The 16,315-nt window shown below is 37.8% G+C and overlaps 2 protein-coding genes across 2 annotated transcripts; one reads left to right on the forward strand and one right to left on the reverse strand.

Annotated features, from left to right (window-relative positions):
* Positions 1-1,361: 1,361 nt before the first annotated feature.
* On the forward strand, positions 1,362-3,194 carry LOC113308760 (SNW/SKI-interacting protein A-like). Its single transcript, XM_026557226.1, has one exon. It carries the CDS (start codon positions 1,362-1,364, stop codon positions 3,192-3,194), a length of 1,833 nt encoding a protein of 610 aa, XP_026413011.1.
* A 9,421-nt stretch (positions 3,195-12,615) lies between these two features.
* LOC113311305 lies at positions 12,616-14,077 on the reverse strand. Its single transcript, XM_026560143.1, has 3 exons — positions 13,413-14,077; positions 13,178-13,309; positions 12,616-13,009 (listed from the first exon to the last, which is right to left on the reverse strand). The coding sequence occupies exons 1-3, from the start codon at positions 14,075-14,077 to the stop codon at positions 12,616-12,618; spliced, it is 1,191 nt and encodes a 396-aa protein (XP_026415928.1).
* Between the last annotated feature and the right edge of the window lie 2,238 nt (positions 14,078-16,315).

Below are 16,315 nucleotides of genomic sequence, written 5' to 3' on the forward strand. Positions count from 1 at the left end.
TAAACCTAAGCAATATATCTCAGTTTTCTCTCTCGATTAAATTTTGTTGAAAATTTGATCAAATCACATGTTTTATAATCGGAATTGTTGTATGGGTACAGATTTTCAGTTTTGACTTTGATTTATTCTCTTATAATCCTATTCCCGTTTGTCCAATTTATAGAAAAATTAAACAAATCTAAACAAGTCGGCTATTTGTTGAAGGGATCCAATCTGAAACAATCAATTCAAGTTTTACAATACTAATCCAAATTGCATTTAGTCCACTTTACAATACTTAATCCAAATTGACAAAATTTAATCCGATCAATCAAACATAATTTCTTAAGCGTATCAAGGGATCCAGTCTGAAACATTTTGTTAAGGTGTTTCTAATCACCTAATTAGATTCATCGGGATATAACAAATCTTTCCTTGAATATAAAAAAAAATCATCACGAAAATTCCTTCCATCAATTATCAGCAACGTTGTCGGCATAAAGAGGAAAAAACACTCTTTCAAATCGTGGAGAAAAGAAAGTCGTATCATCTGCTCGATTTAGTTCCTGAATAAGTAAAACGCTTCGACGTCAACAAATTAATACCCGTCGGATGAAAGTTAATCTGTGGCTATTACCATGTGTCAAAATCCTTGGTCAAAATGGGACGTCCCAGGATCCCGACCCTTGAAATAAATGGTCTGATATCCGCGGATACCCACAGTGTATCTAAATGGCTAATAGCTCCAATTTTACAGCCGGGAACCCGACCCAACTAAATCAACAATGGTATGGTTCAGTTCTGGGTAATTGATTTGGTTCTGATCTGGTTCGGTGTGTGTGTACCGACCAAAACTTGACCAAAATCACTCAAGTTTCCTTGTATACACCTGACTTGTTTTCCTAAGAAACAAGATGGCATTCTTCCCGCATACGGTCTGCGTTATTTTTGGTTTAGGAAACGTACGTAAGAGTGGATCTTTATGATCCTGTAATATTATTATTGAGGCCTAAAACCATATCTGGGCAGGTTTTAATTTGGAAAGCGATTACTATTAGGAAACCGACGTATAATTAGAGTTTTATTAAGGGGTTTCTAGTAGCCGACTTACAAAGTCTATAAATAACAGCAGTTTGGTTAATGTTAACACATCAATCTCTTTTCGCTCTCGCAGTGTCTTCTTCTCTCGGTTGTCAGCAGGTACGCAGATTTTCTTTAATTTTTCAAAATTTCGTAATTAGATTTTCAATTTTACCCAAGAATAAGAACTTTTGGAAAGGAGTTTTAATAGGTTTCTTATAGCCGACTTGCTGGATCTATAAATACCTGCAGTTTGGTTAGTGATCGATCCATCTTAACTTGATTTTGCTCTTGGTTTTACTATGTCGACCCTAATAGATATTCTTCCGGCTGTAAAATCAACAACATCTACAGCTCATTATGACCATGCTAACTCTCCATGGTTTAAGGAAAGATATCTCAGCAATCCAGAACCAGCTCACGCTGCTGTAATTGCACATGCAAAAGCGAAAATAATTCCTCCTTATCTAAACCGACATGGCTTCGTGCTTCGCAAACCTGAGGATTTTGGTGATGGAGGTGCGTTTCCTGAGATTCCTGTTGCACAATACCCGCTTGGTATGGGTAGGAAAGATGGACAAGCGAAGCTTGGGTCTAAAATCTTACCACTCACAGTTGATGCTCAGGGTAATGTTGCGTTTGATGCAATTGTCAGGCAGAACGAGAATGCTTCAAAGATTGTTTACGCTTCACACATAGACCTAGTTCCTAAGGTTTTGAAAGCTGGTGGACATGAACCTGAACAATCTGACGAAGAATTGCAGAAAGAGATTGAAGAAACAACCCAGAGCACAAAAGCTGCTCTTGAAAAGATTGTGAATGATAATTTGAGTGGAGCACAACCGAAGAATGCCGTCGCTTCACAGTCGTCTGATACACAATTGATCCAGTATACACCATCCGGACAATCGGCAGCTTTCAATTCGGGAGCAAAGAAGAGGCTGGTTAAGCTGGCTAACATTCAAAGGGATCCACTTGAACCACTAAAGTTCAGGCACAAGAAGGTTCCAAGGGGATCTGGGTCCCCACCTGTGCCGGTTATGCATTCCCCTCCTCGGCAGCTAACCGTGAAAGATTACCAAGACTTCAAAATCCCTCCATGTATATCAAATTGGAAGAATCCAAAAGGTTATACAATTCCACTGGATAAACGTTTGGCTGCAGATGGTAGAGGTCTTCAAGAAGTTCAGATTAATGATAATTTTGCAAAGCTTGCAGAAGCGTTGTATGTTGCAGAGGAGAAGGCTAGAGAATCAGTGGCAATGAGATCGAAGGTTCATAAAGAAATGTTGTTAAAGGAACAGCAAAGGAAGGAACTAGAGTTACGGGCCTTGGCGCAAAAAGCTCGGTCTGAAAGGAAAATTGGTGGTGCTCCCCCTCCTTTATCTGTTTCTCTGCCTACTCCTGACAGGATCATGAGTGATCGTGGTGAGGATATACAGGAAAATGATAGGGAGAGTAGGGAAGAAAGAGAAGAACGATTGAAGAGAGAAAAGATTCGCGAAGAGAGAAAGAGGGAAAGGGAAAGAGAGAGAAGGTTGGAAGCTAAGGATGCAGCGACTGGGAAGAAGAGTAAGATTATTAGGGATAGAGATAGAGATGTTAGTGAAAAGGTTGCATTAGGTATGGCTAACACTGGAGCTGCTACTCGTGGCGGAGAAATTATGTACGATCAAAGACTTTTCAACCAAGATAAAGGAATGGACTCTGGATTCGCAACTGACGATCAATACAACTTGTATGATAAAAAGTTGTTTACAGCACAAAATACTATATCTACTCTGTATAAGCCGAGGAAAGATACTGATAGTGAAATGTATGGAGGTGCAGATGAGCAGCTTGAGGAGGTTATGAAAACAGATAGATTTAAGCCCGATAAAGCATTTACGGGTGTTCCTGAAAGGGCAGGTCCCAGGGATAGGCCAATTGAGTTTGACGAACCATCTGAAAAAGATGATGATCCGTTCGGGTTGAATAGGATTCTCGAGGTACAGGGGGGACGTAAAAAGCCTTTGGATAAAGTTGGGAGTGGTGGAACAATGAGGGCAAGTGGTGGTGGATCTTCCAGAGATGATTATAATAGTGGATCTGGTCAATGCCGAACTCGCATTAGGTTTGAAAAAGGTGGACGTTAGAGTTCATGCGCTTTTCAACGACTATTTGTCTTCCTTGTAGTCTGCTTTTATTTTATTTTTTTATTTATATACTTGGAAAAGATTGTAAGGTATAAAACTGATGTTTTTATCGTATTCTAAGTCGTAACCTTTACCTTAAATGTTTTATCTTCATCTAGGAATATATTTTTATGATGAAAAATCTTCATCTAGGAAAAGTGCTGAATATCTTGTTAATAGCTTTTAATTAATTTCAAAAACATGAGTTTGTAGTAGAGGTGTCAACCGGGCAAGTTAGGGTCAACCCGGTCCTAGCTTGACAAGCCATGGACGGGTTAGGGTCAGTCCTAGCCCTAGTACTGTTCATGTACAAGCCCAAAACCCCAACCCTAGTCCTAGACGGGTTGGGTCTGACGGGTTGCGGGTTGGCTGGTAAATTTGACTTTATTATTTTTGTGCTAAAAATATGAATATGGTAAACAACCACAAATCTAAATACTAAAAAGTGCATACTGAAAACAGATTACAGATTCCACAATACAACTAAAACATGATTGAAATGAACCAAACCAAAGTTGCGGAGTGGAATACATAGACTGAAAGACATAGTTACATACATATATAAAACCAAAAAAAAAAAAAATACAAACTTCCACTTTTACTGCCTACCAGTTTACCACAGTATCACATACTAAAAGTCTAAAACACTTCATCACTAGTGAAGAGGAGACCATAATAACAACCAATTCCTGCACAAAAAGTGTCATATAATTCATATTCATTAATAAGGAATTAAGGATATAGGTCCAGGATTTTGATTCATATAAGAATCCTCAAAGTGACAGTAACTATTATCTATGTTTGTCCTTTTATATACAAAAGTGGACAAACTGAAGTACTGAACTGAAGCTACCGTCTACTGAACTGACTTTGAAATCATGAATCACAACCTAAACCCTCATATGCAGTCACATATACAATATATATCGTTAGTGTATCCCTTCATATTTATACAAAAAATAGGAGACAGTGATATCATATGGAAGTCCAAAATATTTCGTAAATCAGTGCCCAAAAAATGTTCTTTTTCCATGTATCTTTGTAATTGTGAGTCTAGAAGTGTATCACTTCAAGATGCTCCAGTATGAATCTGTAATTTCCAGCAAAAAGTATATCAAACAAAAGGATGTGTTAATGTAAATAAATAGAATTTTCATAATTACCCGCTTTATATCGCTGAAGTACGGATACTAATTAGACGCATAAGAACTTACTGCCTCATTGTTGTTTGCTGGCTCAAATGCCAATACATCCTCACTAATATCATTATCTTTCACTTCCTCAACATCAGTTGATGCATCTCCTACATATAATTGAAAATAAGTAATTATCAATCTCACATATATTGTTAAATAGACTTACAACTAATTTTAAATATTACTCAAGACACATAGCCTCTTACCGATTCCATATATCCAATCACGAGTTGTTATCAATGCCACGGCACTTTTCAGGTGATAAGGAGCTGCGATATCTGTCAAGTACCCTTCCCCCAAGGCTAAATGCAGATTCCGAAGCAACAGTTGAAATTGGAATTGATAAAATATCGGTTGCCATTCTTGTAAGATTAGGGTATCGTAGTTCTTGGCTTCTCCAATACTTCAAGATGTCAAAATCAGTTGTCAGATTGTTGACCACCATTTTTTTTTGGCGCGGCAAATTCCTGCATCAAAAAACTTCAACAATTAACTACCAGTTCTATATGGGCAGTTATAGAAATGTTCAAGCAGTTAAAACTTAAAAAAATATCACCTGCATAAAAGCACTTCCATTGCGTCCAGAATTCCCACCATTTACAGTACCCGAATTCTTAGTTTCATTGGTTGTTGAACCTCTTAAAGTTGACGCCGTATGATACTCTTTATAGAGTGCCGCCATCCTTTTTCTAATAATATCAACTTCCTTCTTCATTTCACGCTCAACGGGATACACCTTTTCTAAAGTAAACTCTACAAATTCAAACTTCAATCGAGGGTCTAAAACGACTGTCATTGCCAATATTGGACTCAATTTTTTCCAATACTTGGAAAAATTTTCTTGAATTTTCTTCGCCATGTTTCTGATGAACTCAATGTCATTAGTTGTCTCTTGATCTAATAATACTTTAATCTGACAAACCCCATCAAAATAAAAATTAGAAGTAGATACTTGTTTCCAATACCCAATCTTGATCAACAAATTGTACTGTTAAACTTATGTATCCAGTGGTGTTGCCGGAGGTCCACATGTCTGATGTTAGACATATTTTACCTGGAGCACATTGTAATTTTTTGCGAATAACTTGTTTTTGGAACTTATGCATTTTAAGAATATCAGACCTTGTAGTATTCCTTGATATGGTTTCAACATCGACATTCAGATAACTACATAAATCGCTAAATTCAGTCCATTCTACACAATTAAAGGGGAGATTTTTACAAATAATTAGTCTTGCAACTAAATCCCGAAACTTTGATTGATCTATTTTGCGTGCACGAGTAGCCAGTTCTCTATTATTTGTAGATAACAAAAGTTGCCCCACATCTTGCATCTTCAGTCTAGGGCACTTCTTTAAATTCCTTGACATAGTTGATGTTCCTCCTTTCTGACTGTCATAAGCATATTCCTTCCCACAATGCTTGCACGTAGCCTTTTCTTTACCATCTTTGTCTCGTGACCAATCAAAATCATTCCATACTTTTGATGTAAATTTCTTTTTCTTTGAAGCATGCTCTTGAATTGTCATCGAATCTACTACTGTGATATCCTCTTCACTCATGACATCGTCATGGTATTCTTCAACTGACATTTTAGGAAGGTACATAAAGAATTCAAAAATCAAAATTAGTAAGCCTTGAGCTACATCACAGGGGGGCTAGAGCTGTCAATAATTAAAATCCCAACAAGTACACATCCCAAACTGGCAAAAGCAAAGCCAACAAAAGTATGCTTTTTTACACTTTCATGTAAGCCAAAATAAAACATGTGCTTTCTGATTCTGACATGCTGCACATGGAGTTCATTTCCATTTTCAGAATCAGTAAACCTTTGTAATTCAAATAAATATTCACAAGCATAACGTAAGCAAGCTATGCATTATTAATTTATTATAGATTGACATTAAGAGATAGATTGACATTAAGAGACATGAGTTAACAATAAATGACACAAATTCGTGAAAAGGGGATTGGGGTTCTAAGAATCATTTCCACAAACACCTAACAGTACTTAAAGACAAGTTATGCATTAAAAACTTAGAACTACTCACCTAGATTTGGAAAGTAGAAGTAAAATCATCGGCCAATTTTTCCTATTCTTCTTCAACGGTAGTCTAAGGTAAATCCCTAACCCCTGAAAATCAAACAGATAGTTAGAGAATGAAAAAAAAAATATCATTAAAGTTAAACTTAAAGATCAAAATCTAATCTATAACTTAGAAGTGAAAAAACAACCTAAAGGATAAAACTTGGTTAGTTGATTACGAGTAAAGCCCTAACCCCTGAAAATCAAACAGATAGTTAGAAAATTAAAAAAAAAAAAATTATAGTTAAACTTAAAGATCAAAATCTAATCTAGAACTCAGAATTGAAAAAACAACCCTATTTAGTTTTAAGTTAGACACTTTACCTGATTATGAATACCTCCAGAGTCCAGTCCAGACTCTCTCAGACTCCAGATCTAAAACTTGAAGAGAAGTTTTCTGATTTCTCTTTCTTTAGAAAACTTAGATAAGAATAAGAAGTACCCGGTTACCTGGGTAGCATGTGAAATACTACCGATACCTCCGATAACAGGTTATTATCATAATTTAAAGGGTTGGATGGTAACCCGCGGGTTAGACCTCTCCCGGCTTGTTTTCTATTAGGGTCAGATATAACAGACCTAGCCCGGTCCGTTTAGGAAACAAGCCCAGCCAAACCGGGTTGAAACAAGCCGGGCTAGGGTCAACCCGCGGGCCGGGTTACTAATTGACAGCTCTAGATTGTAGAATATTATTTCATAAACATGAGTTTTTTTTCTTCGCGCGTCACCATGGCCACAAACTTCACCAAGGATAGGATCCTTGAAGCTGTTAATTAAGGATCCTATTTTCACAAAGTTCAGTTCTTTGAATTTACAGAAGGCTTTAACTTAGCGCTGATGCGGTGAGGGGCAAGTCAGGAAATTATGTGGACTTGTCAATTGACTTCACAGAGAAAGTATCTTTTCCCTTGTTCAAATAAGAATTATGTTATTGAATCGTGCTGTATGGCCTTATCACCTCATGTTAAAGATTGGGTGTTTACTAACGAATGAAGGACGTCCCTCATGCTTTAATACTAGAAAGACTGGACAGAGGCATTTGCAACCAGGAATGGCTGGACCTTCACCCTCATGCTTTAATCAAACATCTCCCAGTGATTGCTTCGGACCATGCACCAATACTGCTCATCCTGCGAGCGCTGAAAAGACCAAGAACAAAGAGTTTCAAATTAGAACACCTCTGGTTCCTCCACCCACATTTTAAAAATGTAGTCAATGAAGCTTGGAACCAAATCCACCACCACCTTGCTCCAAAGAATCTACTTCAGAGGCTTTCAAATACGGCAAGTGCACTACTAAAATGGAGCAAAACAACATTTGGACATCTGCCAACAATGATTAAAGCTGCAGAACACAACATTGAGTTTACACAACACAAATGTGTAATTTGATGGGAATAGAACTACACAACTAGATTCAAAAAGAAATAGATGCTAGGAATACACATCTAGTGTTAACTCATGCCTTGGAGATGTACTAGAAACAAAGATCACGAATGCAGTGGCTGCAACAAGGGGATCTCAACACCACTTACTTCCATACCCAAACAACCATTCATAGAAGAATTAATCATATACACCAACTCCAACTTCCACAAGGTACTTGGACAGAAACACCTAAGGAGGTAAATGATTTAATACTTCAATTTTTTTACTCGCAATACAGAGCACCACCAACACAAATAGACATGAAATTGTTTGAATGCATTGGCCCAAGAATCTCAAACAATCAATGTACTATGCAACTTAAGGAGGTAAAGAAAGAGGAGATTAAAGCAGCAATTGAGTCAATTGGTTCAGAAAAAGCCCCTGGCCCTGACGGGTACAAGTAAGTTCTACAAAACCCATTGGGAAACCACTCGTAACCAAATTTGTGAAATGGTGACCCATTTTTCAATCACAACCACCTTCAACACCATTTCAACCATACCAACATCACCCTCATACCCTAAATCCCAAACCCCACCACTCTGTCCCATTTCAGACCCATATTATTATGTAATGTGACTTACAAAGTGATTGCGAAAATCCTAGTCACCAAACTAAGACCTATTTCATCATAAGTACATACCAAAGCGCGTTTGTGCCTAATCGTGCCATACATGACAATATCGATCTCTATAGCGGATGGATTGTTTAACCACATCCGATCTTCACCACCAACCAAGCACCCAAAAATTGCCATGAAACTGGATATAAAAAAAACTTATGATAGTTTGGATTGGAAGTTCATCAAATTGGCATTTACAAAAATGGGATTCCCATCCCCATTTATTGAGTACATCATGACCTGTGTAACAACAGTCTCGTATTCAATAACCATTAATGGATCGCAGCATGGGCATATTATACCAAATCGCGGCCTGCAACAAGGGGATCCCTATCCCCATATATCTTCATCATTTACGCAGAAGTACTTTCTACCAATCTCGGTCAGCTAGAACTACAAGGGAAGTTAAAAGGCCTGAAACTTTCAAACAATCCATCATCAATCCTACATCTAATGTATGTTGATGATTTGTTGATGACATGCACAGCTAACCCTGCCACTTGCAGCTCAATTAATGTCATTTTGGAGGCTTACTCAAACTCAGCAGGCCAGCACATAAACAAAGACAAATCCACCATTATCCATCACCCAAAGCTTTTTCCACACACAGTGCAATGGTTGCAATCAATATTTGGGTACAACACCACATCAGAGCCACCGGTGTACTTAGGAGTACCGTTTAAAAAGGGTAGAAACTCTTCTCACCTGTTTGCAGAGCTACTCAAAAGAACGGAACGCAAAGCACAAGGTTGGATTATGAAATGCGTGAACCAGGCGGGCATATTGGTACTCATCAACACGGCTTTAACCCCAACAACAAATCACATTATGCATACGCAAATGCTGCCAGAACACGTACACCAAAAGCTGGACATAATCACAAGGAATTTCTTTTGGGGACATGATCACCAACATCGAAAGTTTCACCCCTTTGGATGGGATAAACTTGCAAAACCAAAGGCTGACGGAGGAGCAGGCATCAGGAAAAGCAAAGAGCATAATCAAGCATTACTACTGAAAAGAGTCCGAAAACTACATAAAAAAGAAGCCACAGTGTGGAACACTATGTGTGAAGAGAAATATCTACACCAACAACCAATCCTATCACTTGATAAAGAGAAATGCAAAAAACAAACAACCAGTCCATACTGGAGAAGTTTAACTAACTTGGTTCCTTTTTTTACAGGAAATTTGCTTCACAAAAATAGAAAATGGCCAAAACACTCTAATAATAGACAATTGGATCCCACACCACACTGCCATACCAACCACGAATCTTCCTATCAATACCCTGGTGGCAGCACTCATGAATCCACACTCAAATAATTGGAACCACGAACTCATTTTCAACACCTTCACCACCAACACAGCCCAATGCATCACCAATATCCACCTCCCCAAAGAACCAAAACCCGACCAACTCATTTGGCCATTCTCAAAATGTGGAAACTATCAAGTGAAATCTCGTTACAATGCACTCATAAAACCCAACCCTCATCAACCCTTAACCAACAACACCATGCCCCAACCACATCATTTCAACAATGTGGACTACAAAAACCTTTGGAAAATGAATTGTCCACCCAAAATCAGGCTCTTCTTATGGTAAGTCATCCTAGAAGGATTATCAACATTTGATAAACTTTATCACATCCATCTCATACCCAATGATACTTGTACCAGAAGTAACAACCAAACAGAAACGGCACACCACATTTGCTTTCACTGCCCCAAGGCAACACAGGTTTGGAAACTAATCTTTACTCATTTAGCCAGAGGCCCAAATACGGAGAGCAGCAGCAACAACAACAACAAGAACATCAGCAACAACAACACCAACAACACCACCAACAACAACACCAACAAAATCTACAAGGAGTTACAATTGCAACGAGATCTACATCAATGGGAAATTCAACAACAACAACATCGGAGAATATGAAAGAAATATTGGACACCAAGCTATCAACAAATACGACGATGATATATGCCTTTACATTATGGCATTTATGGCCAGAAATGAACAGGTCTACAGGCAAAAGCAACAGACACCGGAACAAACGGTGAGTATAATCTTGACAATGTTGGAGGAATATAAATGGACACAAAACTACATCATCCCACTACATCCAAATGATGACTTAACACAAAAAAAGAAAAATACAACATACAGGACATCAACGATATGGATAGGTTGGGAACCACCACCACCAAACTGGATTAAAATCAATATTGACGTAGCGGCAACAGGAAATCTAGGACCAGCAGGAGCAGGATGCATGTGCAGAGACAACACTGGGAAAATTCTTTTAATAATGGCGGCACCACTAGGAATTTCATCAGCAATCGTAGCAGAAACATGGGGGCTACTAATGGCGGCTAGAATAGCAACTCAAGATCGATGGCCAAATGTATGGTTTGAAGCAGACTCGAAATCACTAATACAGCTCATACAACACAACAGAGCGACACCCCATGGTATCTACAAGAAATGCTTCAAGAAATCAACAGTCTAATATCCAAAATTCTTATGGCAACGATCACACATGTATACAGAGAAGGAAACCAAGCAGCGGACAAGGTGGCGAATGAAGCGGTGTAACACCAGAGGACGAATCCTATAAATGCACAAACAAAAGTCTGGGACAACATATTCCCAAATTTCTTAACTAGCATCTCCCTTGATGATAGAAATGGAATCAAATTCCCAAGAATTGTCAATATTGTAACTCACCTTTAAGTAATAAAATTTCCAACTTCAAAAAAACAAAAAAAAAGGACGTCCCTCTTTTCAACAGTCAGAGAGCCACTTATTTAATTCTTTTTCCTTTTTTTTTTTTTTTGTCATTCCTGAATTCTAATCATAGATCTCTTGAGTGTAGTCTCTCTGGTTTCCTTGCGGTACTAAACGGGTATATAGAAAACGCTTAATTATAAAAAGCCTTTTTCCCTTGCAGTAACAATTTCTTTTGTTAGAAATGGTAACTTACATGGAAAAGCTTTCTTCATCTTCTAAATTCAATTGGAAGATTGAATTCAAGGCTGAACTCTCATGCATGTAGATTTGTCTTTTGAAATGATCGCCAGTTGGGGAGATAAGATAAAGATGGCCGAGGCAATTAAATTTAATATTTGATGGCTTGGTGAACGATTTGAGAATATGAAACAAGGTGTTGGTGAGATGCAGAAAGTTAATACTGAAGTTGAAGCTGGTCAGCCATTACGTGCTGCAAAATTAAGGTGGAGGCAGCAGGGGATGAGTTTTTTTGGTTCTGTAAAGAAGGCTAAATTTTTGTTGCAAAAGAAAAAAAGAATTTACAAGAAGAGGAGCCGGCTAGGCACAAACAATGGGGTAGCAAGTAGCTGACCCAAACATAAGAAATACAACTTCTAAGCTAATCACCTAGAAGTAACAAAGGTAGGCAGCAAAATCAAAACCCTTTTACATTTTCTTAGCGGGGGTTCTCTTTCCTCTTCCAGGTGTTCCATTGCAAGTAACCTACGTTAAATAAATTTAGCTTGTTATTTCTTAGCTGTAGATACACCTATGATGTTATAATCCTTAACAATGCCATTTAAGATGCGCTTAACCTCTGCAGGTTTGCCTCCAGTTGAAACACCTAACAGAGAAGTGACTTGCATAAGATTATCCACTTGTTGCTCCTCACTCAAGGGTCTCCTATGAGGTATTTCCTCAATAATTGGTGAAAGTTTGTTGCTTCAAGGATTGTTCTCGATAGTAAACTGTTGGTGTTTCTATCAGTTCTTCTGGTGGTAACCCTAGTCCTACAAGGATCATTCATTCAAGACTTTTAAATGTATTTAATCGTACTGGAAAGCAAATGCAGAACCACAAGAATAAGCAATATAGTGTTTTGCTCTTTAGATGGAGATGTCATAGCAAAATTTGGACTAAAAGCATTTCAAGTTTCAGATGAGAAAATCTAAATTAAAAGATTGAGAAACATTTTGCATCGTGTTCTAGAAATTTTTACAGCTAAGAGAAGTTTCAGTAGGAGTTTTCTGGGTTCTTTTAACGTTACTGATGTTTCTAATGATATCTGGTTCCCGTAAATACTTCAAGCATCCCACTGAGATCCATTCTATGATCATCCCCACACTGAAATCTGTCTTCGAAGTGCTTAACAATACTGTCCTTAATAACTTGTTTATCATCCACCCAATTATCATTGATTTTGAGCTTAGCAAAGGTATTTCTTCTTCTTCTCATCTTAGTAATTCGATGAAAAAACTTCGTGTTTCTATCCCCATCCAGCTGCCATTTCATTCTAGACTTCCCCAACCAATGAAGGTGTTTCATATCAGCCAAATTTTCAAACTCCAACTTCTTATTGTTTCTATCATATACTTGAGAAGAAGAAAGAGCATTATCATCACCAATTTCATCTAGAGCTGCAATTTCCGAAAGAGCCTTCTCACATTTCCTATCAATACGACCAAACACTTCTTTGTTCTAAATGTTAATTTCCTTCTTTAAAGCTTGAAACTTTTTGGTTAGCACAAAACCAGGAGGACCAGAGAATGAGAAATACTGCCACCAAGAATTAAGTAATGGGATGAAAGAAATATCCAGGAACCAGATAGCCTCAGACCTGAAGGGTGGAGGACCCCAATCTTCCAAATCACACACTAAACAAACAGGCTTATGATCAGAAAAGGGCTTGGCAAGAGCAGAGACAGTAATAGAATGAAATTGATTATCCCAAGCATCGTTAACTAAGAATCTATCAAACAGACTTTTAGATGTAGTATTAGCAGTCGGGCTCCAAGTAAAATTACCCCCAGCCATGGGAAGGTCGATAAGTTCAAGCTTATTGCAGAACTTGCCGAAATCTTTCCCTTATAAATCTGACTTCATTAAAGTCTCCACAAAGACACCAAGGGAGCTCCCAGATATTATACATCAGATTTAGCTCTCTCCAAAGAAGTTTTCTTTCATCAGTAGCACAAGGACCATATGCACCGGAAAGAAGCCACACCAAATTGTCAAAACAACTAATGTTCACAGAATAGTTACCAATGATATAATTCTCCAACACCACCTTTTTAGTATTCCAAATAATTAGTACACCCCCTGATCTACCAATCGCATCTAAAGCTCTCCAGTCCATAGGACCAGGACCCCAGATTTGTCTAACAATAGCATCATTGCAGACAGGAAGTAAAGATTCCTGAAACACTATGATATCAGGCTTATTGATTGATAACCAAACTCTGACTCTACCCCTTCTTTTGATAGCCCTAAGGCTTTTAACATTCCAAAAAATGATTTTTAACATTAAAGCAGATATACAACCAAAAGAAACCCAAAGAGAAAGAGTCTTAAAAAGATGGTGAGGTATCCCTGCATTCAAATCAAATGCTCGAGGAGTTCTAACAGCAGTTCCAATAAGTTGACGAATTAAATCATCTTCATTATTAGCATCACCCATACGTTGAACCTCACTAACTTGCAACATCATATTGATTGCAGGATGATATCGTGACTTCATGTATTGAAAAACCACTTTTTCTTATCTTTATCCGTAAGTGCTTCTTTGAAGAATGGATTCGAAGGAGTTGCGACAAAATGAGAACTGGGTAAATCCACAGCAGAAATATTTCGATTAGATTCATCCATAGTGTTAGGTAAGGAAAACCCTTCATCTGGAATTTGCTCTTGCTTAGATGAGTTAGGAGCATGTTGGTAGTTTGGGTGATTAAAAGGAGAGGTTTGTGGATGATTTTGTAATGGAGAAGTGGGAACCTATTTGGTTGTACTCACTCTCTGTCTTTCATTGAGTTGAAGAGATAGAACCTATTTGGTTCTACTCACTCTCTCTCTTTTAAATAGTGTTCTACATCTGATTATGACGTAGTCGTTGTGTTTGGCATGAATTTTCAGAAATCATATGTTAAGTCATGGTGTGGTGATTCTAAATCTGCTAGTACCATGTATAAGTGATTTGTTGTGAATTTTGTTGGCCTGAAATATAGTTGAAAGTGTTCAAAGGCCGCAGTCTTATATATCTTTTGTTATTTGATAAGTGTTGCCAAAGTGATACTTTGATAGGATACAAAAGTGCATATGTCTGTATGAAAGGGACTGCATAAAGTTGCATTTTGGATCTCATTCTGTATGCCTAAATCCAAAGGTTAATCATGCAGATGTTATCTTTAATGGACAAGATGGTTTGTTCGTATCTAGTAAGCGATATTTCTAATGAACCCAAAGGTTTAACAGATTTGTTGCTTACTTTATATGAATAGATCAGTCTTGAACTTCATTTTAGGGGATTTCGATATGTTTTAACTTTACCCAAAGGTGAAGTGACGGTAATATCGAGTCTTTATAAAGTTTATGCTTGCAATAAGGTCTAAGGCAATTAAAGTGAATACTGTTTTCAGCCAAGCTTGAATCTTTCACAAGTTCAGTAGTTATGGGTGGTATCAAGGCTTAAGTGGTTCAACTTCAAGTGAGAAATGCAAATAGAATTTTCATGGGATATACCTGATGTTGTGCGAGAAAGTTTTCTGTTGAAGAGAAGGTTAAAGTGCTGATGGAGGTTGTCCACTTGCGAGTGATCTGTTTCGTGTCACCATGAGAAGCTAGACGACAGTAGTTATGATGGGTTGTTCATCCTGCAATGAAGTGATAGTAGAAAGCAATCAAGACGATCACTGCTTAATCCTCTTCCAATCCCTCCAGGAGTTCGTCGGCAGCTGCAACATCATAACAACGAGAATTTATAAGTCTTCATCGAAGGTTATTCTACTGAATGGTAACAAGATCTTGTACTACATCAGAAAGATGGTACAGTAATTGGCTTAGAAAGTAAGCAACAAAGCTAGCACTTCCAAGTTCTACTAAAATTTGTCCCAGATGCAAGTTGTGATAGTCGAACATCTTCTAGACACTTCAAAGAGTTTCAGCATGCTAAGGTTAAAGCTTCACAAAGTCGGTGGGTAGTTGGGCCTTATCTTCTTACTTGAACTGATTTTATGGTAATCAAAGTCTATTTTTCACATCTCCTACATTAGGTATTTCAGTGTTTCGCATCTCCAAGATTTTGTCATTGGTGAGTATCGTTTCTCTTTAGTCTTGTGTGTTATTTTTCCATGTGTGTTTCTAGTTGTGAATATGGTAATGCAAGCATGTTTCAGTTTACAGCCGGATAAGCTTTATAAGGTCAGTCATATGCATGTTTAGGTCTTTATAATGCTGTAACTCTAACATATGGTTGTATTGTAGAGTCTAGTGGGAGTAAAGTTCCTGTTGTTTTTTTTTGCAATATATAGTTCAGCGGGAGCATGTATGTATTATGTTTGCCGCATAATTGTGTTTGTGCAGGTGCGGATCTTTTTTGAGATCATAAAGTTAAATCCTCAACTAGTGTTTCAGTTTGTGCATAAAGTGAAGCTCATTTCAGACCTTAGAGGTATGAAGGATCTTGTTAAGATTATAAAGTGTCCTTGTAAATGAGCATAAAGTGCAGCTCATTGTGTAACCTTAAGTTTATAGACATCCTGGAACTATGCCCATGAAGTTTAGCTTAAGGATAATGGCCCGTCTAGTGTGGTGATTGTAGAAATGGCCTATGCATCTTCTAAATGGTGTTTGTGTCTCTACGGACCAATAATAGCGTTCGATTTGATCTAAGCTTCAGTTATACATGATATTTGGCACATTGATTAAGATTTTCTGTTTTCCAAAATGGGTGCGCACCTACAGTCGTTTTTGTTACTGGTCC

Source organism: Papaver somniferum, chromosome 9 (assembly GCF_003573695.1).
Source record: "Papaver somniferum cultivar HN1 chromosome 9, ASM357369v1, whole genome shotgun sequence".
In the NCBI taxonomy this organism is placed as follows: Eukaryota; Viridiplantae; Streptophyta; class Magnoliopsida; order Ranunculales; family Papaveraceae; genus Papaver; species Papaver somniferum.